General features: G+C 44.2%; 1 protein-coding gene and 1 long non-coding RNA gene across 13 annotated transcripts in view; one reads left to right on the top strand and one right to left on the bottom strand.

Annotated features, from left to right (window-relative positions):
- The window catches only part of LOC125611283, a 38,260-nt gene extending 16,567 nt beyond the window's left edge, over positions 1-21,693 (top strand). For 4 of the 11 annotated variants that reach the window (XR_007341441.1, XR_007341440.1, XR_007341430.1 and 1 more), the window contains 3 exons: positions 915-1,005; positions 11,446-11,486; positions 18,868-21,693. This is a non-coding gene — a long non-coding RNA (uncharacterized LOC125611283). Of the gene's footprint in view, positions 1-914; positions 1,006-1,119; positions 1,750-3,060; positions 3,341-7,097; positions 7,474-11,308; positions 12,849-18,867 lie in introns of those variants that run through there. The other 7 variants (XR_007341428.1, XR_007341443.1, XR_007341439.1 and 4 more) reach the window with 7 other exon arrangements.
- The window catches only part of Sp2 (Sp2 transcription factor), a 30,114-nt gene that overhangs the window by 6,890 nt on the left and 319 nt on the right, over positions 1-22,905 (bottom strand). Inside the window, exons 2-3 of one of the 2 annotated variants that reach the window (XM_015506666.2) lie at positions 4,936-5,012; positions 3,250-4,224 (exon numbers count right to left, since the gene is read on the bottom strand). In XM_015506666.2, coding sequence (XP_015362152.1) covers positions 3,250-4,224; positions 4,936-5,012 — 1,052 coding nt within the window. Of the gene's footprint in view, positions 1-3,249; positions 4,225-4,935; positions 5,016-22,905 lie in introns of both variants that reach the window. The other variant, XM_015506665.2, reaches the window with a different exon arrangement.

Here is a 22,905-nt window from a genome sequence, read left to right as displayed (position 1 = left end):
TGAAAGAAACCAGTCACAAAAGACCTTCTGTTGTAGAGTCCATTCATGTGAAATGTCCAGAATAGGCAATGCACAGGCAGGAAATAGACTAGTGGATGTCAGAGGCTGAGGGGAGGGGAAATGGTAAGTGATGAAGGCTGCACAACTCTGTAAATATACTAAAGACCATGGAACTCGACACTTTGAGAAGGTGATTTTTATGGTGTGTGAATACCTCAAAAAAGCTGAATTTTAAAAAAAGGATGAGAACATGTCAAAAGGATACAGGATTCAGCATGAAAGAGTTCCCAATGACCAAAACTGGAACAATTTTAAGCAAAAAAAAGTAGTACTGGCTTATAACCCAAAGTATAAAATATACATGAGTCCATAGTGATATAAATAAATGATTGAATAAGTAAATAAATGGGGAAAAGAGACAAATTCAGACTTAGCAACTGATTTCCATAGAACAAAGGGAAAAGTAACAACTTGCAAAGACAGCTGGCGAACACCACCTTTGGCAGCTTCACCAAGGGACAAGGGCTAACATCACAGGGGGTGTCCTGTACCCCTGTTGTAACGTGATGAAAAGGGTACTTTGCCTCTGGTATTCATTACAAAACCCCAGAACTTCAGTCTAATAATCATAAAAACATCAGACAAATTTAGACAGGGGACTTTCTACAGGGTACTTGGCCAGTGCCCCTGTCAAGATCATGAAAAACAAAGACAGAAACAATCACTGACAGAGGGCCTGGGGAGTTGGAGGCCAGCCTGGGAAACTTGGTGAGACCCTGTCTCAAAATGAAAATAACATAAAGGGCTGGGGATGTAGCTCAGTAGACAGTGCCCCTGGGTTCAGGACCTCGTGCCAAAAGTAATAATGATGACAAAGATGTTGTTATAGCTAAAGTGTATGATTATTTCTTCAGGAAGATCTGATTTAAGTCCTGCCTCCAACAGTCTGAAGATGAAGAAAAGGTGACTGAGACTGCCGAGGATGTGCATACCACACCTGAGCAGGTATTGCTTCAGCTCTTCGCTTTTATTTATTTATTTTTTGCAGTATTAGGAATTAAACCCAGGAGTGCTCTGTCACTGAGCTATATCATGAGTCCTTTTTATCTTTTGAGACAGGGTCTCACCAGATTGCCTAGACTGGCCTCAAACTTATGATCTTCCTGTCTCAGCCTCCCAAGTATCTATGATTACAGGTGTGCATCCAGCAGTTTTTTACCTTTAAAGTAGTTCTGATAATAGGATCTTAGATATTGTGAAATAAACAATTTGTAAAAAGTCACCTGGCAATATATAATACACACCAGAAGGAAGTAGAAATTCTAAGGAAGGCCTCAGATTTCCTCTTGTATGACTTCCATGTCCCCAGCTCAAATTCAAAGGCATTTCTTCTCTATCCAGGAGATCACACTGTTACTAATGTGGTCCTCTCTCTACAGCCATCTTTATTTTATTTTTTTGGTACCAGGGATCGAGACCAGGGGTGCTTAACTACTGAATCACACCCTCAGCACCACCACCCTTTTTTGAGACAGGGTCTCGCTAAGTCACTTAGAGCCTCACTAAGTTGCTGAGGCTGGCTTTGAATTTGCAATCCTCTTGCCTCAGCCTCCCAAGCTGCTGAGATTACAGGTGTGTGCCACTGTGACCAGCTCTACAGGAATCTGGATTACAAATTCCTCAATGGCAGGAACTAATTTTCTATATTAAAAAAAAACAACAACCCATCATCAATTTTAATGGTAGCATCTACTACACAGAGTCAAGGTGGAGAATGGAAAAGTGTGGGGTTTAAAGTTAGAAATCTGAGTTGAGGACAGGCATGGTGATGCATGCCCATACTCAGCTATTTGGGAGGCTGAGACAGGAAGACTGCCAAGTTCAAAGACAACTTCACCGAGTTGAGATCCTGTCTCAAAATAAAAAATAAAAATATCTAGGCCCAGGTGCGTGGTGCTTGCCTGTAATCCCAGCACCTTAGGAGGCTGAGGCAGAAGGATCGAAAGTTCAAAGCCAACTTCAGCAACTTAGTGAGGCCCTAAGCAACTCAGTGAGACCCTTTTTCTAAATAAAATATTAAAAAAGGTCTAGGGATGTAGCTCAGTGGTAGAGCACTCCTACGTTCAATCCCCAGTACTACAAAAATGAAAAGGAGAAAGAGGAACAGAAAAGAGCAGAAAATTCTGATTTGAATCCTGGTGCTTGTCACACCCCAAGAAATTTTGGGTACTTTCTAACATCTCTGAGTTCCCAGTTCTCCATCTGCAACATGGGCACAATCTCTGGAAGCATGCACAAAGAGTAAAATTTGCCTCACAGAGCCAAAGAGATTTGGAATAATTGAGCACTTTTTTTTTTTCTTGGTAGTCTTGGGGTTTAAACCCAGGGGTCCTCGACCACTGAGCCACTGAGAGAGGGTCTTGCTAAGCTGCTTGGGGCCTCAGTAAGTTGCTGAGGCTGGCATGTGCACCGATATGCCCAGCCCTTTTTTATTTTGAGACAAAATCTCATTCAGTTGTTGAGGCTAGCCTCCAACTTTTCATTCTCCTGCCTCAGCCCCCAAGTAGCTAGAATTGTAGGAGAGTGCCTCCACGCCCAGCTTAGACAACCATAAGAAATGTAAAAGAAGAAAACATGCTTGTTGAATTCAGAATCCTAGATGAATTTAACCTAAATGTTCCTGCTGTAAAACTAGACTGCTCCTATTATTATTATTAATTATTATTTATAATTAACAGTGATTAGCACATTTCTCATTGTTACTTTACATCAGATTCTATGGTTCTGACTAGAAATTTTCATTTTTGCTGTCCTATGTAATTCTATAATAAGAAGTCAGCTTTATTATTAAAAGATATACATTTGTCTCCTACCCATCCCCAAAAATATTCCCCATAAAGAAAAAGGATCAGGGGGCTGGGGTTGTGGCTCAAGTGGTAGAGCGCTCGCCTAGCACCTGTGAGGCACTAGGATTGATCCTCAGCACCACAAACAAATATAAAGATATTAAAAAAAAAAAAAAGGATCAAAATAAAACTTCATTTCATCTGCTTTCTACAGATAAGCAGTACTTGGTCCAAGATCTGAAGAGAGCTTGTTTGTCATACAGAAATGGCCACTTCTTGCCCACCCAAATGCTATTGATTCCAACACCCAGATCAAATCAGGAGATGACCTACCTCTCCTTCAAAAGCAAGCTGAGGGGTAATCAGAGGAGAAAAGGGAGGCAGGGCAGAGGGTGTATGGTACCTGAGTAGGTGTTGACTCAGCCGTCTGGATCTGAAAGTTCTGGGAGGGCTTCTGGGGGACGGTGGGGAGGGTGGCAGATGCAGCCTGCACTACCCGCAGAGCCTGCTGGGGGATCTGCACCACCTGCTGTTGCTCGGCCTTGGGCGGCACCACCTGGACCTGCTGGACCACAGCTGGCTGGCCACCCCCAGGGCTCTGAACAATCAGCAGGTTGTTTCCTGCCTGGATGATGTTGTCTGCAGTGGTCTCAATCAGTACCGTCTCCACCTGCTCAGCCATAGCCACAGATGGCTGGGAAGCAGGAAGGCTTTTCTTCCTGGCTTTCTTGTTAGTCTTAGACAGAGGGGTGGGAGGGCTTTCAGTGAGGAGCTGAGTGGCTGCCCCAGTGTCACTGGTGTTCATAAGGTTGTTGACGGGCAGGGTGAGCGTCACGTTGCCACCTCCACCTGTCAGCTTTACCACGTTGGCCCCACTCTGCACAGGGGTGGTGGTTGCACTTGACTTCTGGACAGGGGCTGGCTTGATGGGGACAGGCTTGTGACTGGACGGCGAAGGGGTGATGATGGCCTGGTTGGTGCCTGGGATGATCTGGATCTGGTTGGTGAGATTGGGCTGCACCTGGATGGTCTGGGAACTGCTTGCCTGAATCTGAGGGACCGCCTGGTACTGGATATTGGCATTTGACCGGTTCCCTTTGTTGATCATGGTGGGGTTCTGGATAGCGAATACCAGCTGCCCTCCAGGATAGGAGGTGCTCAGTTGTGACCCCTGAATCTGAAGTATATTTCCTTTGGAGGATAAGATGCCAAAGCTATTTTTGCCAGGACTCAGAGGAAGTGGGGCAGGTTTGATAGGGACCAGTTTCCGTGGTGTTGGCTGGGGGGGAGCAGGAGGTGTCACAGCAGCTTCAACAGCTGGAGGGCCAATTTTGCTACATGTTGCAGCAAGCAGGGCCAAAGGAGATGGCTGGGAGTCCTGCAAAAACCAGCAGAGGAAAGGAGTGAGACAAGAAGGCCTGGGGCTGGCTGCCCATCAGCCCTTCATGATCCTCTAAGGTGGCAGCCCTCTGTGTGCTCTTCTCTGCCTGTGTCACCAGCATCCCTTTGGTTTTTCTGCCAACCAAGTAAGGAAAGGCAGGACAGTACTTTCTCAGGAATTCCCTAGAAGCAGCCCCTGGGTGGGATGAACTAGCAGTGTGGGCTAGCCTCACATTTACCAGGATAATGATGCTCTTTAGTCCCAGAAGGAGTTCTACCACACCATCATAGGGAAGGAGAAATCCCTGAAATCCCTGACTGTTCCACTGACAAAGGAAGGAGGGGGAAAAGGACAGGCAGCAAAGGGACAAACACACTGGTATTTTCTAGTGCTTCCTACATGCAATGCCATGGACTAGGGAAGGCTGCTCTCTTAAAACTTCAATAAAAGGGCCTCTGTTTCCATCTATGGCAATGGTATCTAGGGAAAGAATACTTGAGTTTAATCCTGGCCTTTCCCCCTGATCCAACTGTGGCACCTTAGGTAAGTGGCATGACTTTTAGTTTAGAAAGTGTAGATAAGTGAACCTTCCTGGGTCTCATGTCTTAGTGTTGAAAGTGACAATGAAAAGGGTTTTGAGTGTGGTTAACATTGGCTTCAATGAGCCCATACAAGCAGCTGAGAACCCCACCCTCAGAGCCCACTCGCCTGGGTGGTGGCGGCAGCAGGCTGCAGGTAGTCACTGGGACTGACGGCAGCAGTGGCAGCCATACTCATCTGTGGATCTGCTGGAAGAAAGAGACAAAGTAAGACACAAGACATCTTAGGAAAAGGACCCAAGCCCCCCTGCCTCAGATTTTCTTTTTGCCTCTATTCATTCTTGCTTCTCCAAGAGGAGTTAACAGCCTCTCTCCACATGTCCCTGCCACAGGATGACAGCCCTACACCTTTTAGCAGATGATCTCTGCTCAGGCTCAGCTATGCAAGCCTGTGAGGAGCCAGGCCTGCCTCCAGTGCACTGGCCCCTTAACATGAAGACTCTAGACGGTAACTAGTCTGGGCACACCCCATCCCAACTGGCTCTGCCAAGCTACACAGGAACCCTTTATAGTGGGCAGAGGAGCCCCAGCCAATCAATCTTCTGGCCCTAACTCAAGCTTCCTTCTCACTCCTGCTATAGGCAGACGCCAAACCAGCCCCACGGGTGGATGGACGGGGTACAAGGCTGGATCAGGGTTCCTGACAAGAAGGACACACCTATTTCATTCCAAATTCATGGGTGCTGTATTCTCGGCCTTTACCACAAAGGCATGAGGGTTCTAGGAATATCACATATGGTTAATTTCTTTAAATAAATTTACATTTTTACACTGGACAGTAGGTATTGGCTCCAAGAACAGGTAGAGCTAATAACAATATACAGAGAAGAATGTAAATAGAGTAAATTCTATTTTTGTCTAAATGTGTGTGTATATATGCATATATATAAAATGTTATAAGTTGTTATTGCTTGGTAGAATTTTACTTAACAAAGAATTTTTCTCCTTGTTCTATATTTCCCTATTTTCTCACAGTGATTAGACAACTGGTCTTCTGTATCCACAGATTCAATCAACCACAGATCAAAACGTTAGGAAAAAAATACTGTATCTATACTGAATATGTGTAGACATTTTCTTGTCATTATTCCCCAAATAATACAGTGTAACAATTATGTGGTTTTAGGTATTACAAGTAATCAAGAGATGATTTAAAGTATACAGGAGGATGTGTGTATGCTACATGAAAACACTCTGCCATTTTATGTAAGGGACTTGAGTATCTGTGGATTTTCGTATCTGCAGAAGGTCCCGGAGCCAAATGCCCTGTGAATACTCAGGGACAACTATACCCTATTGTTCTTTTTTTAAAATAAAAGAAAATAAAGAAGGTTGAGGAAATTATGAAAGGAGATTCTACCCTGCATTTAGTCTAATTTAAAAGGAAAACAAGATGAAAAAAATGTAAGACATGAGGAGTTTGGGGGAGAGAATCTAGTTCATCTTGAGTTCATAAATCACTAAGGAAAAGAACACTGGGCAGGAAGTCAGGCTTCTATCCTAGAACTTTGGAAAGCTGATGCCAGGAAAAACAGATGAGGAATATTACTTGGGAGAGTTGAAAAGACAAAAAGGCTCAGAGCTTGAGCCCCTGGTGGGCATCTAGCAAGAAAAGGACAAAGGCTGGAGAGAGCAGAGCCATTCCCTCTGGGCGGGCCTCTCCAGCTTCTCTCTTTGGGGAAAGGATTCTTTTTTTTCCTTTTCTTTGATACCAGGGATTGAACTCAGGGGCACTCGACCACTGAGCTACATCCCCAGCCCTTTTTTGTATTTTATTTAGAGACGGGTCTCACTAAGTTGCTTAATGCCTTGGTTTTGCTGAGGATGGCTTTGAACTAGTGATCCTCCTTCCTCAGCCTCCTGAGCCACTGGGATTACAGGTGTATGCCACCATTCCCCGATGGGGAAAGGATTCTTAGAGAAAGGTAAAGGAAGGGTAAGCCCAGGATGGGTGATAGGCTGGTAGGAGGCTCCCCAGTGACTTTAGTGGTCGCCAGGTCCCAAGCCACTGCAGGGCAGGGTGGTTCTGCAGGTCCTGCTCACTGTACCAGGAGCCCTCCTGGTGAGAATGTACACAAGAATGCACATGTAGATCCTGAAACATCCCAGACAGATCTTTGGCATATTTCTAGAATTACTGAATTCTAGAGTTGAATTATTGAATGATCGAATAGCACTGCAGTTACTGAGGGAAGGAGGAATGACCACAGGTACAGGCATGGAGTTGCAAAAAACAAGACATGCTGAACACATCTCAGTTTCTTTTCATAGGGTTTTGGACAGACACATCAGGAAAACATAAACACCTTGCATCTGAATTCAACAGGCATCAACAGAAATCTTCATAATACTCTTGTGATCAAGAAGGGAAAAACTGACATGCCTCTAATCCCAGCAGCTCGGGAGGTAGAGGCAGGAGGATCATGAGTTCAAAAGCCAGTCTCAGCAACTTAGCAGGGCCCTAAGCAACTTAAAAAAGAACAGGGAAAAAATGTACTAGGTACAGTGCCCCACTCCTACAATCGCAGCTACTCCAGAGGCTGAGGCAAGAGGATTCCAAATTTGAAGCCAGCCTCAGAAATTTAGCAACACCTTGTCTCAAAAAAATTTTAAAAAGGGCTAGGGATGGGCGCTTGCCTAGCATGTGTGAGGCACTGGGTTTTATCCTCAGCACCACATAAAAATAAGCAAATAAAATAAAGGCATTCTGTCCATCTACAACTACAAAAAAAAAAAATTTTTTTTTAAATGCTGGGGATGTAGCTCAAGTAGTAAAGTGCCCTTGGGTTCAATATCCAGTACAAAAACAAACAAACAAAAACCAACCAGGGGAATAATTCAGGCAGGATGATAATCTAGTCTGGGGGTTAAAATGAGCATGCTTCTACCTAAGTGCTGAAGGTTGGCTGCTACATGTCGACTGGGTATGGAACCAAGGCCTTATACATGCTAGGGGTATCTCAAACTGGGGTGGGTCCCAGGAACCAACAGGCTCCATGGGCCTCTCCTCAAAGGACTCTCTTTATTTTTTGGTACTGGGGATTGAACTCAGAGGTGCTTTACCACTGAACCACATCCTCAGCCCATTTTATATTTTATTTGGAGACAGGGTCTCACTTAATCGCTAAGCCCTTGCTAAATTGCTGAGACTGGGGCTGGGGCTCAGCAGTAAGCACACTTGCCTGGCATGTGTGAAGCACTGGGTTCGATTCTTAACACCACATATAAATAAATAAAATAAAGGTCTATCAAAAACTAAAATAAATAAATAAATAGAAATAAATTTTAAAAAATAAATTGCTGAGATTGGCCTTAAATTTGTATACTCCTTCCTCAGCCTCCCAGGTGGCTTCCACAACCATGCCTGGTATATTGATCCACTATATGTCATGCCTTATGCCAAATGCTGTCATGTAAATTATCAGAGCATCACAGAAATCCTATGAGGATGGCATTGTCTGTTTTACAGACAATACAGTGAGCCTGAGAGAGAATGCTCAGCCATTCCATTCCCTATTAGTGGACCACACATAATTTTTATTTAGGTTTAGAGCCTTCTGCTTTTAAGCATTACATCTACCAGTTTTTAAAGATCTCTTTGAACCTTAAAACCAACACTCATTGTGTTTACAGCCCTTCTCAATTTTGTGACACCTGTAAGTTTAACTTGCTTTCTAGATCTTGGCACTGGTTCACAAACTTGGGTGGCAGGTAGACTACTCTAAAGCTGTTTTGTTGTTGTTGTTGTTGTTGTTACTGCATGAGTTTAGGACAAGGATATGTCACTCATGTTTTTTTTTTTTTTTACAGCATGGTTTAGGTCAGGGATGTGTCACTCATGTATGAGTATGTTTGCATTAAGTCTTGATTTTTGTGTGTGTGTGTGTGTGTATGCGGTTCTGGGTATGAAACCAAGGCCTTATACATGCTAGGCAAATGTCTTATCACGGAACTAAACCCCCAGCCCCAAAATAAATTGTTTTTATAATTGTGGTTCATAGTCTAATAGTTTGAACACGACTGCTCTAAGGGAAAAAAATGTTTTGGGGTGTTGTCTTTGATTATTTTCATTACAATGTTAAACTTGACTTAATTTTATATGAACATAAATCTGTGTCTCAGTTAGTCAGCTTAATTGCTATAAAGTTAATAACTACAAAAAAGCCAGCAAAATTCAAATCAGCACCATCATTCTGGGAGGACGATGTTTGATGGAACCCTGATCACCGCTTTCAGCCAACGCATAGCACAGAGTCAACCCTCTGTGCCCCTTGAGCTCTGCTCACCCACCCTGCATTGGCCAGTGCCAAGTGACATAGTCTTCCCACTGCTTCTGGATGAAAAAGTCTTGTTCTTCACTTTGCACAGATGTACCACGAGTTGAGCGTGCAAAATGAAGCTGTCCTAACTAGGCCATGCAGTTATAGTGGAGCACCTGTAAACACACAGGCCCTGAAGTGTGTAGGATGTGGCTAAGCAACAGTCCCCCGTGATGAGTGGTAGATGCTCATTTTTAAAGACAATCAGCATAATGAAAACACAAGAATAAAAAGTCTTCTGAAGCCAGAGTGGTACATGCCTATAATCCCACTGACTAGGAAGGCTGAGACAATAGACTGCAAGTTCCAGGCCCAGCAACTTAGTGAGACTCTTGCTCAAAGGTAAAAAGGGGGCAGCTGGGGTTGTGGCTCAGTGGTAGAGCACTTGCTTAACATGTGTGAGGCACTGGGTTTGATCCCCAGCACCATATAAACAAATTAAATAAATAAAATAAAAGTATTGTGTCCATATACAACTAAAAAAAATATTTAAAAAAAAAGTAAAAAGGGAACCTGGGGCAATAATTCAGTTGGTAGAGTGCTTGTCTTGCATGCACAAGGAGCTGGGTTCAATCTCCAGCACCACAAAAAATAAAATAAGTAAATAGGGATAGGGATGTGGCTCAGTGGTTAAATGTCCATGGGTTCAACCCCGGTACCAAAAAATAAAATGTACACACACATGGTGATATGTAGTAAATCCTACTGTTAAGTTAAAAAACAAATCACATATATATAGGTCAGGAAGACAAAGCTTGATGATTTCAAATATAAAACAAAAGACAATTACTACAGTCTTCAACTGCATTTCTTTCTTTTGCCTTCCCCTGCCCCAATAGTAGGGATTGAACCCAAGGGCACTCTACCACTGAGCTATACCCCCAGTCCTTAGGCTGTCCTCATACTTGCCATCCTCCTGCCTCAGCCTCCCAAATTTCTGGGAGTACAGGTGTTTGCAACCATGCTTGGCTTGGGTTGCATTCTTTATTGGGGGGCGGGGGCAGGGGTAACTGGAGATTGAGCCTGGGAGCACTTTACCTACATCCCTACTCATTTTTATTTTTATGTCAAGTTCTTACTAAATTGCTGAGGCTGGCCTCAAAATTGCAATCCTTCTGCCTCCAACTCTGGAACTGCTGAGATTACAGGCATGCACCACTACACCTGGCTTTGGATTGCATTTCTAATAATTCAACCATAGGGCAAGAAAAATAATAGTCTTACTGTATTCTGCACACTTGGACGACATCTAGAGTGTCATGTTCCATTCTTTTTTTTTTTTGGGGGGGGGTGGCAGGTATTGAGGATTGAACTCATGAGCACTCAACCACTGAGCCACATCCCCAGCCCTATTGTATATTTTTATTTAGAGACAGGGTCTGAGTTGCTTAGCGCCTTCCTTTTATTGAGTCTAGCTTTGAACTTGGACTCCTCCTGCCTCAGCCTCTTGAGCCACTGGGAATACAGGTGTAAGCCACTGCGCCTGGTCAAGTTCCATTTTGAGGGACATTTCAAAAGGAGAATTTATAACTAGGGGTTATTCAGAGGAAAGTAGCAGTGGTTGTAGCAGGGTGCCTGATCCTAAATTTCATTTACCAGAGTACTCATTCCATATGAGTTCAAAGGGCAGAACCAAGACTTTGGTGTAGATATTTTAAGAAGGCAGATTTCAGTTTAATATAAGAACTTTCAAAAGATGGAACCAGTTGCCCTTGGGGATAATGTTCTCCTTTCTCTGGAATCATTTAACAAGAGGCAGGATGTGTACTTCTGTTGGAGATGGGCTCTTGAGATAGGGAGGAGAGTTGGACCAAATGATTTTTGGGGGATGGGGGTGCAGCTCAGTGGAAGAATGCTTGCCTACCATGTGCAAGGCCCTGGGTTCAATACCAAGCACTGCCCCCCAAAAAAGATTTTTATACCTTTTAGATCATGTTGCTGATAAAAATGCAAGATGAGTTAGTTCCTAGCAGGCTGGGAAGGCAGGCAGGGGATCTCCCAGGAGACTTCCTGGGGCTCAAGTTCACTTGGCTAAAATTGGTAAATGACTCTCCCTCAGATCCTCTGTTATGAAAAGACAAGACACTGGAATAGGAGAGTGCAAATGAAATAAAGTAAAAATTGGCCTAGTGCTTCCTAATCATTTCCCTCTCTCTACCACAGTCATTATTACCCTGAACTCAAACTGGTTAGGGACCTGGCTGTGCTCTGAGGGCATCTTCAGTTAAAACAGAAGCAAGCTGCAGACTGCTGGCGCTCCACGTTGCACCATTTCAGTTTGGTTTCATTTTTCTCCCCAGCTGGCTCTTGAAACACTCCTCTACATCTCAAAACAATGTTTGTAAGTATGTCTCCTGATGTCACTCAGAGCTTTATGGCCCCTGGGCTGCAGACCTGGGCCACTAAACAAATGAAGAATCTCTGTTATTGCAAAATTTTGTCCTGGGATTCACCATGAAAGGGAAAAGCAGCATTTCCTGCCGGTGTTTGGAAATGAAAAGTGGTAATGGAGAGGCAGCACACATACCTGCAGCACTTTGGTCAATGGTACTTTGGAACCTCATTAATTTGGAACCTTATATTTAAAATGTGTCATGTGGACAAAAATTGTGCTTTACTTTTCCTTCTTATTTAAAGCATGACTAAGTAGTGTATGAAGGCTGCAAAGGGACTCTTAGAGTTATGTGATTGTTTTATACTACTTCTGCCATTTTAATGGTACCATTTGCTCTTTGGGGGTGAGTGGTACTGGGAATTAAACCCAGAGGTGCACTCTATCACTGAGTTACATCTCCATTTTTATTTTTTGAGACAGTGTCTTGCTAAATTGCCCAAACTGGCCTCAAACTTGTGACCCTTCCACCTCAGCCTCCCAAGTTGCTGAGATTAAAAGCACGCACTATCACAGTTAATGTCTGATCACTGAAACCTACATTTAGCAACACTGATAAGTGGAATTACTGCATATTCTTGAAAGAAAAAGCTGCATGTCTTTCAAAGTTCTATCATTTAGACTTTTCATTAATTCAGTTGGCTAAAACTTCCCCAGTAGTCTCTGGGCTGGTAAAGTTTTGTTTTTGATGCTGAGGACTGAACGCAGGGGCACTTTACCACTGATCTACATCCCCAGCCCTTTTTTATTTTTTGAGACAGGGTCTCACTAAATTGCTTAGGGCCTGGCTAAGTTGCTGCAATTGCAGTCCTCCTGCATCAGCCTCCTGAGTTGCTGGGGTTACAGGTATGTGCCACCACACCTGGCTAAGGTGGTCAAGTTTTACAGTGATGTACTACACAAGCAACAGTACATCTCTTAGGCTCCAAGGAAAACTTCCAAGGACATCATATAAGACTTGATGACAGCATGGCAGCAGGGTACCAGGTGTCTCAAGAGCCACATCTGAATTTCTTTTCCTCATATAGGAAGCCAACAGACCCCAAGACTGACAGAAACACATCCAAAATCTCCAGGCTCTTGTTCGGATCACCCACTGCCATCTCCTGTTCCTTCCAGCACAGCCGTTTCTTTCTTCCTCCTTGGCCAGACTTGGTGGGACAGCTGTCAGTGCTTTGCTGTTCCCTCCCTCCTCGACTCACTCACATCCTATGCAAGCAGAGGCATCAGGACTTTGGCCCCTGCACTCTGCTTGCTGGTCATGCCCAAGTCACCACTGATGTCCTTGCTAATAAATCCAACAGACTCTCATTCCCTCCTCCTTGAAATCATTCCCTCCTCCTTGAAATTCCCATGAATTTTCTCCCACCTCTTCTTCTGTGGGCACCTCTTCCTTTACCATCCTTTAAATACTGAAAAACCTCAACATATGTCCTTCTCCTCACCCAATATCATTTCCCAAGTAACCAAGCCCACTCACTTGGCTTCCAGAACCTTCCACGTGCAGGCTGGCAACTCCCAAGCCCCGTGTGTTCAGCCAGTCCTTTTTCTACTTCAGGTGGCCACAGATACTGCCAGCATGGGGCATCCTTCCTGGCCTTCCCACCCTCAGTCCCCACAGGCCTCTTTCTAGACCCCTGAAGAGCCTATATTTTTGTTTCTGCCTTCCCTTGCTTACAGCTCTTCTATCTTTGCAATGCCTAATGCCTTCATCTTTCAGGTCTCAGGCTATTTTTTTCCCAGCAAGATTTGTTAACAGACATTGGGTAACAAGCATGCCAGGTCCTCAGAGGCCTTTCTGGACCCCCTGAGATGAGGTTTACTCCTTTAGTTTGCTAGCCACCCGTTAAATAAATAATCATGTGCCCTAATGTATGGGAGTATGGATGAGCTCCCCAGGTGGCCATGTTGTCTTCATTGAACTGGTGACACCAAGTCCCTCAGTACCCAGCACAGGGACATATTCCATGACTGAAACGTGAAAAAGTACTTCTGGCTAAACCAGCCTCTCTTCTGGTATTTTCAATCACAACAAAATCTGAGTATCCTCTTCATAGTAGATCATCAAGTTCTGATGATTCTACCTCCAAATTAGACATTTGTCTCTAGTCTTCTCACCACTCTTGTTCCCATGGCCATGGCCATGGTATTAACTACCCTCAGCTCAGACTGAAATACATTCCCAGCCTCCAGAATGGTTTCCAGCCCCTGGCCTCGCTCCCTTTTACCCAGCCTCCACAATCTGGTCAGAAAAATCTATAAAATGCAAATCCCACCCTGCTACTCCCCTGATCAAGCCCCTCAATAAATTCCAGATGCTCTTATGATAAGCTTAGAAAGTCCATAGTGCCTCCTCTTGGCCCTTCCCCCTCCTCCCTCTCCCACTTTATCTCTGGCCCTTCCATCTTTCCCAGCATACACTTGAGAATTTTTCACTCCTAGAATTAAAAAACACCATACACTCTCTGATCTGGAACATAAAGCTGGCTCTCTCCCATTTGTCTGGCCATTTTAATTTCTTCAGAGTTCCTCTCTAACTCATTCTGAGAAAGCCTGTAATCCCAGCAACTCTGGAGGCTGAGGGAGGAGGACTGCAAATTTGAGGTCAGCCTGGGAAATTTAGTGAGGGCCTGTCTCAAAATAAAAAATAAAATGGGTTGGGGTGAAAAAGTACCCCTGGGTTTGATCTCTAGTAGTCCCCCATTATCCCCCCCCCCAAAAAAAAGCCTTTCCTGACCTTCCCCATGTCTGAGACAGGTGACCTTGCCATGTGCCTGAGTGTACTCCCCATGACACCCTTCATAGCACTGACCCCACCACAGTCATAGGGCACAAGAGTATGTCTCTGACCTATGGGGTCTTTCTACAGCTAACTGGAGGGCAGGGGGGAACACAGTATAACGGGCTGGCCTACTGTCCATTTCACCAAGAACTGCCTTTGTGCATGTGTGCGTGTGGTCCGAATCCTAGCCCATGCTAGGCAAATGCTCTAGCTCTGAACTACACCCCAGCAAGAACAGTGTCCTTTGAGACACAGGATAAGAGAAAAGAGGCCCATAAAAATTCCACAACAGTAGACTTTAGGAAGCTTCCCTCTGGGAGAGAACCCACTCCAACTCCACACCTAGGCCTTAGGAATGCTTAGCCTTTTTGCCTTCTGGGCTCCTACCACCCTGACCACTGGCTTCCTTGGCCTTCTGCTCTGGTATTTCCCCTGGAGGAATTTCACTTTGCGCAAACAGTCCTTCTGTTGGCTATTTTGGTCAGCTTGGCTGGGCTGGGAGCCAACAAAGCAGTTTCTAAGCCCATGCTTTCCCTGTTGCCTGGAAGAATTCAGAGCTGGTGAGGGAAAAGCAAACCATGGCTGGTTTTAGAGAACAAAGCTGGGCCTCAAGGGAAGCTGACAAGAGAATTAGCTTGGATGGAGAGAGCAGCAACCCAGGTCATGAGAGACTCCAAACTACACTGAACATTTTTGAAAAGCAAATCTCCAACCTCACAGTAGCAATTATAAAAGAGCCCAGTAACAGACAAATTTCACTGATTTTCATTAAATGAGAACAACTCTGGGCACTGGCTGGCTAGTGCCACTGGCCAAAAGAGGAAGGTGAGTAGGGGACAGATCTCTTCTCTGCCTACATACTTAATTATGCCTCCTGTCTTCCCCATCCTGAACTCTGACCCTACAACTCAGTCTGTGGCCCTATGTGCATCCATGATTTATTTCAACAAGAAGTTAAAATTTCCTTCATCAGTTAATAGCCATTAATTCTCTCCTCTTCAAACAAAATTCCTTGCTAGTTACCTACAGTGGGCAGTTCCTGACTTCCAATGGTTTGGCTAATGATTTTTTTAAAAAAAATATTTATTTTTTAGTTGTAGTTGGACTCAATCTCTTTATTTTATTTATTTATTTATTTTTTTATGTGGCCCTGAGGCTCAAACCCAGGGCCTCACGCGTGCCTAGGCGAGCGCTCTACTGCTGAGCACAACCCCAGCCCTGGCTAATGATCTTTTGACCTGATAATGCTATGAAGTGCACCCAAACAACCAGTGACTCACTTTCAGGACAGTATTCAATAAATCACATGAGACATTCAACACTTTATTATAAAGTAGGCTTTGCAGTAAATGAGATTTTGTCCAACTGCAGGCTAATGTAAGCGTTATAAGCCAGTTTAAAGCAGGTGAGGCGGCTGGGGTTGTGGCTCAGCGGTAGAGCGCTCACCTAGCATGCGCGAGGCCCTGGGTTCAAACCTCAACACCATATAAAAATAAATAAACGTGTACAACTAAAAATAAAAAAATATTAAAAAAAAAAAAAAGCAGGTGAGGCAAAGCCACGACGCTCTTTAGGTTACGTGTATTAAATGTATTTTCAACTTACAATATTTTAACTTACTGTTGGATTTACATAACTCCATCACAAGTAGAGGAACATCTATACTTACTGTTTTGTTTCTAATTAGTCTCCTGCCACTCTTTCTTGAACTTATTCCAACCAGGCTGTACCCTCCCTATTCATGCTGCCCAAACTGCTCAAACCACCAGAACCTCGATGCTGCTGAATCTAATGGCTAATTGTTATTAGACCTCAGACTTCATCTTTTGTGTTGATCTGACAGCTGGCTGCTCTTCCTCCATGACCCACTCTTCACTTGGCTACCAGGACATCCATACCAAGTTGGCCTCCTACCACTTGGGCTACTTCTAAACCTTCTTTGCTAGTTCTTCTCTAAAATTCTAAGAGCCCAGTAACAGTAAGACGAATTTCACTGATTTTCATTAAGTGGTTGGGCTATCCCAGGGATCAGCTCCAGGACCCATCTTTCTTCTGCCTACACCTGTTTCCTGGGTGATTTTACCTAGTCTTATAGCTTTAAAAACGAGTATGATGATTCCCAAATTCTATCTGCAGATTTGTTATCGGAATGTCTACTGACATCTTCACTTGGATGTAGTAATAAGTATCTCAAATATTCCTGGCCCTAAACAATGTTCCTGATAACTCCCTAATTCTGAGCCTCCTTCAAAATTTGCCATTGTAGTCATGAGTGGTGGTGCACACCTGTAATCCCAGTGGCTCAGGAGGCTGAGACAAAAGGAACTCAAGTTTGAGGCCAGCCTCGGCAATTTAGTGAAGCCTGATACAACTTGAGACCCTGTCTCAAAATAAAAAATAAAAAGGGCTGGGGAATGTAGCTGAGTGGTAAATTGACTCTGAGTTAAACTCCCAGTGCCCCCCAAAAGCAAAACAAAAACAATAATATATGGTGAATGCTAACTCCATTCTTTTAGCTGCTAAGCCCTAAAACCTTGGGTGTTATCTTTGATTATTTTTCCCACCCTCCACATTTGACAGCAGACACTTTCAGCTCTACCTTCAGAATATATTTGAATATTTATCACCTAGATCCACATTGTCTTTCACCTGGATAACTGAGAAAGGCTCCTACTGGCCTTCTGACCTTGACCTTGTCAATCTGTTCTCAACATGCATCAAATTTACACAAAAATCTTTTTATTCTTTTGCTCAGATTCCCCCCAATAGTGTCCCATTTCCCAAAGAGCCAAAGTTCCCACTGTGTCCTTATGTGACCTGGCTCCCTCTCTGACCTATCCTGCTGTCACTTTCCCTCCCTCCAGCTCCAGCTGCTGGCTTCCCTGTTACTTTAGAACATACCAGGTGTGGTCCCTTGTCAGGGTCCTCTTACTTGCTCTTATGGTTGCTGGAGGTCTCAACCTTCTCCTCTCACTCCAGATTGGGCATAGCTCATTCTCCTCCCCTCTTTCAGGGAACCACTCAGATGTCATTGAGATCATCCCTGATTACCATATGTAAATCCCCCCCACCCACACATTTTTCCTACCCTCTCTCTTCTATCTTTAGCACTTACTTTTTGTTTGGAGTGGGGTACTGGGGATTAAAGTCAGGGGCACTCAACCACTGAGCCACATCCCCAACCCTATTTTATTTTTTTATTTAGAGTCAGGATCTCATCGAGTTGCTTAGCTCCTTGCTAAACTGCTGAGGCTGGCTTCAAACTCCGGATCCTCCTGCCTTAGCCTCCCTACAGGCCTGGTGTTCTTACTTTTTTTTTCCTCTCATTCTTCTGGTATTAGTGGTTCTGGTATTAGGGATTGAGCCCTGGGGCACTTTACCATTGAGCTACATCCCCAGTCCCTTTTATTTATTTTGAGACAGGGTCTTGCTAAATTGCTGAGGTACTTGTGATCCTCCTGTCTCAGCCTCAGGAGTGGCTGGGATTACAGGTGTACACCACCCGGCCTGGCTAGCACTTCTTACTTTCAAACAAGTTTCTATCAGTTACTTATTTATTGTCTCCCAGTAAGAATTGGAAGTTTCCTAAAGATTCTCTTATTCACTGATGTACCCCTAGTTCCTGACCCTTCGGTACTTACCAAACATTTGTTCAATAAATTCTGGAGGGATGTGGAAGGGAGCTTTAAGAACCAAAGCAGAAACCCTGCAGATCTACATATCCTGGAAGCAGGTGAGGATCCACTCCCAAGTCTGCTCAGCTGATCCAGTTCCAGATAGAACTCTGTGGTGTTGGGAATTGAACCCAGGGGCGCTCAATTACTGAGCCAAATCCTCATGCCCTTTTGAGATAGGGTCTTGCTAAATTGATAAGGCTGGCCTCAAACTTCCAATCCTCCTGGTTTAGCCTCCCCAGCTGCAGGTATTTTAGGCATGTAACACCACCCTAGCTCCAGATGCAACTCTCAAGCCCACCAGTCTCTTCACATGTTCCTGAACAAATGCTTCAATGAACACATGAACACAATGAACACATACTAGGTACTACATTTCAGGGTTTCTTTGAACTAACAAGTATAAAGGAATGGAGGGGTAGTTAAGATAATGAGGGCATCTGAATATAAATACCTCACCAAGGTCCACCCTAAATTCCTCTTCCCCAAAGGAGACTTATTTACATTCCCACCCTGCTTGAAGAAACACAGGCAGCAACGGATGGAAACTCCTCACCCAGACCAAAGCCGCTCCGAGAAAAAGTGCAGGGCTTTTCTGTCAAAGAATACTGGGCCTTAGCATTCTGTCTTAGAGAACAGGAGGAAAAAAGAAAGCAAGATACATTTTTTTCCCTTTGAAGAATCTCATTATGCACAAACACTGCTTCCTCTACTCTGGCAAATATATTATTTGTGAGTCACTCCCTACATTCACCCCAGGCTACAATCTGCTTCAGAAATGAGTAGTGACTTCATTTCCCCTGAGAAGAGAGGGCGGGCTTAGCGTTTTCTTTTTTGAAGGCTGGGAAATGTCTTGGTCTGTTTTTTTTCATAGGTTCATCTGAGAAGATTTCCAGTTAGACATTGACTGAAGAAAGAAATATTTCACTCAATCACATGGCCCTGATTGCTGTCTCTTATTCCTTATTCACTCTCTCTTGGAGGTCACTTTGTGATTCTACCAAATCCCACAGGAAAGGTAACAAGCCCAAAGAAAAGGCCCTAGAAAGATCACATTTAGAAATGTGCAAACCAGTAACTGTTGGCTCCTCCAGAGCAACTTTCACCGTGGCTACAATGAAAGACCACCTAACAGTCTAATTTACCAAGTAGGGGCAAATTAGCATCTCAGAGCACTTAGCATCAAATAACAGTCACCCAAGCTAAACCTCTGCATCGCAATGTGGAAGCTTCTGGCTAGATACAGCAAGCAATTCTGAAACGAAATGTAGCTAAGGGAAAGAGTTACCCAATGAAGGATTCCAATGGCTGGGCCTCCAAGCATGCTTGTCCTGTGATACAAACAGCCTTGACATCCCAAGCACTGCTTGGAGCTCTCTCCGGTACACTGAGCAATTCCCAAACCAAGCGCTCTGCCTGTTCATACCCCCTTGCTCTGGAACAGAGCTCATCTCCCAAAAGCACACCTGCCAGAAGTCCATTCTAATGAAAAGCACAGTGATTTCCATGCCATTGGCAGCCTCAGGGAATCCAGAAGACAGGTAGTGGAAGCCAGACTTCCCCCAAGCTGCTAGTGCTGACTCTGAGCTTGCTCCAGGGCTCTTTTAGCGGTGTCCCAGGAGGCAGTAGAAAACTCAGTTTTCCACTTCAGAGTCTGTCAACTGGAACAAATCTACCCACAACACCTGGGAGCATCTCCTCTTAGGCAATCTCCAATTCCTTTCCTATTTAGTCTGACAATGCCCTTGAGTCAGAAATGTCCCATGGTTTTGCCTCTTTGTTCTTCTTTCCACCTGGTTCCAAAAGATTACTGATGGAAAAGTGAGATCTCTTCTACCCTAAAGTCCTAAAAGAAAGCTTCTAGCCAAAAAGATCTACTGGCAATGGAGAAAGAGCATCCAAAGAGACAGACTTTTAAATACATTTCAAAAACAAAATTAAAGTGCTGGATTTATGAAGGAGAAATAAAAAGAAAGCTCCCCACCACCACCACCACCACAGGTCATGATAAAGTATTCAAAGGGGGTAAAGTAAAACAAGTACATTTCATAATGATGTCCATTTCTCAGCCTAGAAATTACTGGTCTGGAACCAATGCACATGCCTGTAATCTCAGCAACTTGGGAAGCTGAGGTGGAAGGATCACAAGTTCCAGGCCAGTCTCAGCAACAAAGAGAAACCTGTCTCAAAAAAAAACAGCTGGAGATGTAGCTAAGTGGTGGAACACCACTGGATTCAATCCCCAATACCTAAGAAAGAAATAAAGGAAGGAGGGAAGGAAGGAAGGATGAAAAGAAAGGGAGGGAAAATACTGGAAATTACCCATAAGGTAAGCATTCCTGGTTTAGAATATACTGGGGAGAAATTCATAGATTTGTTGAACTGCCCAAAGGGATACTCCAGACATACTACCCCAAATCTCAAGAAGCATATAACCTTCTGCAAATAGATTTCAGTCTAAATTTGCCACCCACAAGGTTTAAAATTGGACCCTGTAATCCCATATAAACTAGAACTGTTCATACTACTACATCCCTAAACTTCCTAATACTCCACACAATCTTTATTGACTTATTGGTACTGGGGATTGAATCCAGGGGTGCTTTACCAATAAGCTACAACCCCAGCACTTTTATTTTTCATTTTGACACAGGGCCTCCCTAAGTTTCTTAGGGCCTTGCTAAATTGCTGAGGCTGGCTTTGAACTTTGCGCTCCTCCTTTGCTGGGATTATCCACATATGCCACCATGCCTGGCCTCCACACAACCTTTAAAGCAATGTCTCTCTGCCTCCTTCAATGTGTGGCTACTGCTCACTTGATCCAAAATAATTCCTTAATTTTTCAATGTTTGCAAACAGGGCTTCCAATCTGTGTGTATACAGAGAAAAGAGAAGGGAAAAAATAACTGTCAGAACATGCCACACTTCAATCATAGAAATGGGAGTGGGCAAGGTCTACTTGTCAAACGAAATATGAAGGTCTACTGGCTGACTACAATAAGTTTAACATGTCATCATAAGGGCACTAGTTGGGCAATAATTGCTTAAAGTAAGCTTGGGAATTGCCACATACCTATAACAAAGGACTGTTCGTTGCCTGGCTCAAGGAACCCTGCAACTTCTCCAAAAGACAACAGAAAAATTAAGAAATTTAAAGTCAAGATATCGAAATGAACAAGCCTACCTACTGGAATGCCTTTACCCAGACATTTGCCAAAATACGCTCATGGCTTCTTTCCTCCTCTTTGACAGGCCTCCAGAGGGTGAATTCTGAGAGGGAAAGTGGCCAGTCTACGTGCTGTCCACAAAGATGCCAAACTTTTTATCCAGGAGCCAGTTCTCTCTGCTGGGCAGCCAGGGAATATCCAATTATCAATGTACTCTTTGTGGGTCTCCTTGTCGGAGTCTGTGTCTTTAGGAGCCTAGTTCAGGAGGTTCATCATTATCTAGGACCAGCTTTCTTTCCCTTATTGTGGATGCTTTTAACCAAAGAGTTTAAGCCTCTGAACAATCAAGTGGTACTAGAATTAGAAAATTCACCAATGGCCCTAGCCAATGAGAATCCATTTCCAACTGGTATTAAAGCCACTGAACACTGATATCATCAGCCCAATAGATAGGTTGTCTGACAGATTTGCCCTCTTCATCATACACAGGAATTTAAAATAAAGTAAGACACTGAGTTATATTCATTATTGCAAACAAAGGATTTCTTTGTGTTAGTAAACTAAATTACTGCTGTGGTCTGGGTTCCACCATGATTCTTTCTGTGGCCTCTGTGAGCTGGCCAACACTGTTAACTTTCTAGTCCTAAAAATCTTTTCCAAAATACCAACTCAACACTTAGCCCTCCTCTATGATACTGACTGCCTCCTAAGATACAGCATAAAACAAGTTTTAGATGGTGTGTGCCTGTGCATCCTTAAGCAGTCAGTGGCCTTCTATCTGCAATGATCTGTATAAGTGTGACCTTGGGCCAATTCATTGCTCACAGTGGAGTCCTGGTCCATTCCTTTTTCCAGGAAGCAATAGTGGGTGAATAACCTCAGAAGGACAAGAAAAGCCACACTAAGTCTCCATGGATCAAGTTAACTAACAAACATGACAAGATACTGGAATCAAAACCAAGGAATGCAGTGAGGACAGGTTTCTCAGTTGCTGAGAAGACACACTTCCTTTTGAACTAAAATTAGAAAGCCACTAGGTAGGAAACATAAGCCAAGAAGCAAGGATAGGCAGCTGAGAACCATTAAGTCAGCAATGGGGATGGAGTGAAGGAAGGAAGCTGGCATCTGTTTTGTTTTATTCTTTAAATCATCCCTCAAGACTGACTGTATCTGGGCTTTGGGATTTCAGTAGTCTCCCCAACGGGGGTGTAACAAACAGGTTGGGAGCTGTGTCAACAAGTTCTCAAACTTCTCGTAATTCCAAGAGCTTGCAGATATTTAGGTGGAAGTTCAAGGATCCAAGTGCAAGCATTTAAAAGACGATTTTGTTCAGTCCCAGGCCCACGGCCATCTGCCCAGGAAGTGCCCTGTGGTCTGACACCATTTCCTGATTGGGATACGTCAGTAAGCAGACTGAAGTCTATGCCCAGCAGTGCCCATCTGGTTGGCACCGTCTAAATTTCAAGCATTCCCACTCCTCTCGGTCCCGCAGGCCCTGAATCGCCTGCGGGCATTTAGAGTTGTAGTGTGGAAGATCTCCCCCACCCCCAGACACAGGGCGAGCCCGAGGGGTGCCAGGCGCCTTCTCGGAGCAGACCCAGACACTTCCATTAGGCAGGCGGTGCAGAGGTCAGCCAGCGACTCTGCTAAGGGCGAGCCAGGCATGCCCGGGGTGCCAGCTTCTCTCGCCAGCCCCCGGAAGCGCCGCCCTCCCGCCCAGCGGGCTCCGAGGGGGCGGGGAGTCG

The sequence above is a fragment of the Marmota marmota genome, unplaced genomic scaffold (assembly GCF_001458135.2).
Source record: "Marmota marmota marmota unplaced genomic scaffold, marMar, whole genome shotgun sequence".
In the NCBI taxonomy this organism is placed as follows: Eukaryota; Metazoa; Chordata; class Mammalia; order Rodentia; family Sciuridae; genus Marmota; species Marmota marmota.
The sequence above is the reverse complement of the archived record's forward strand: the minus strand, read 5'-3'. Positions and strand labels throughout refer to the sequence as shown.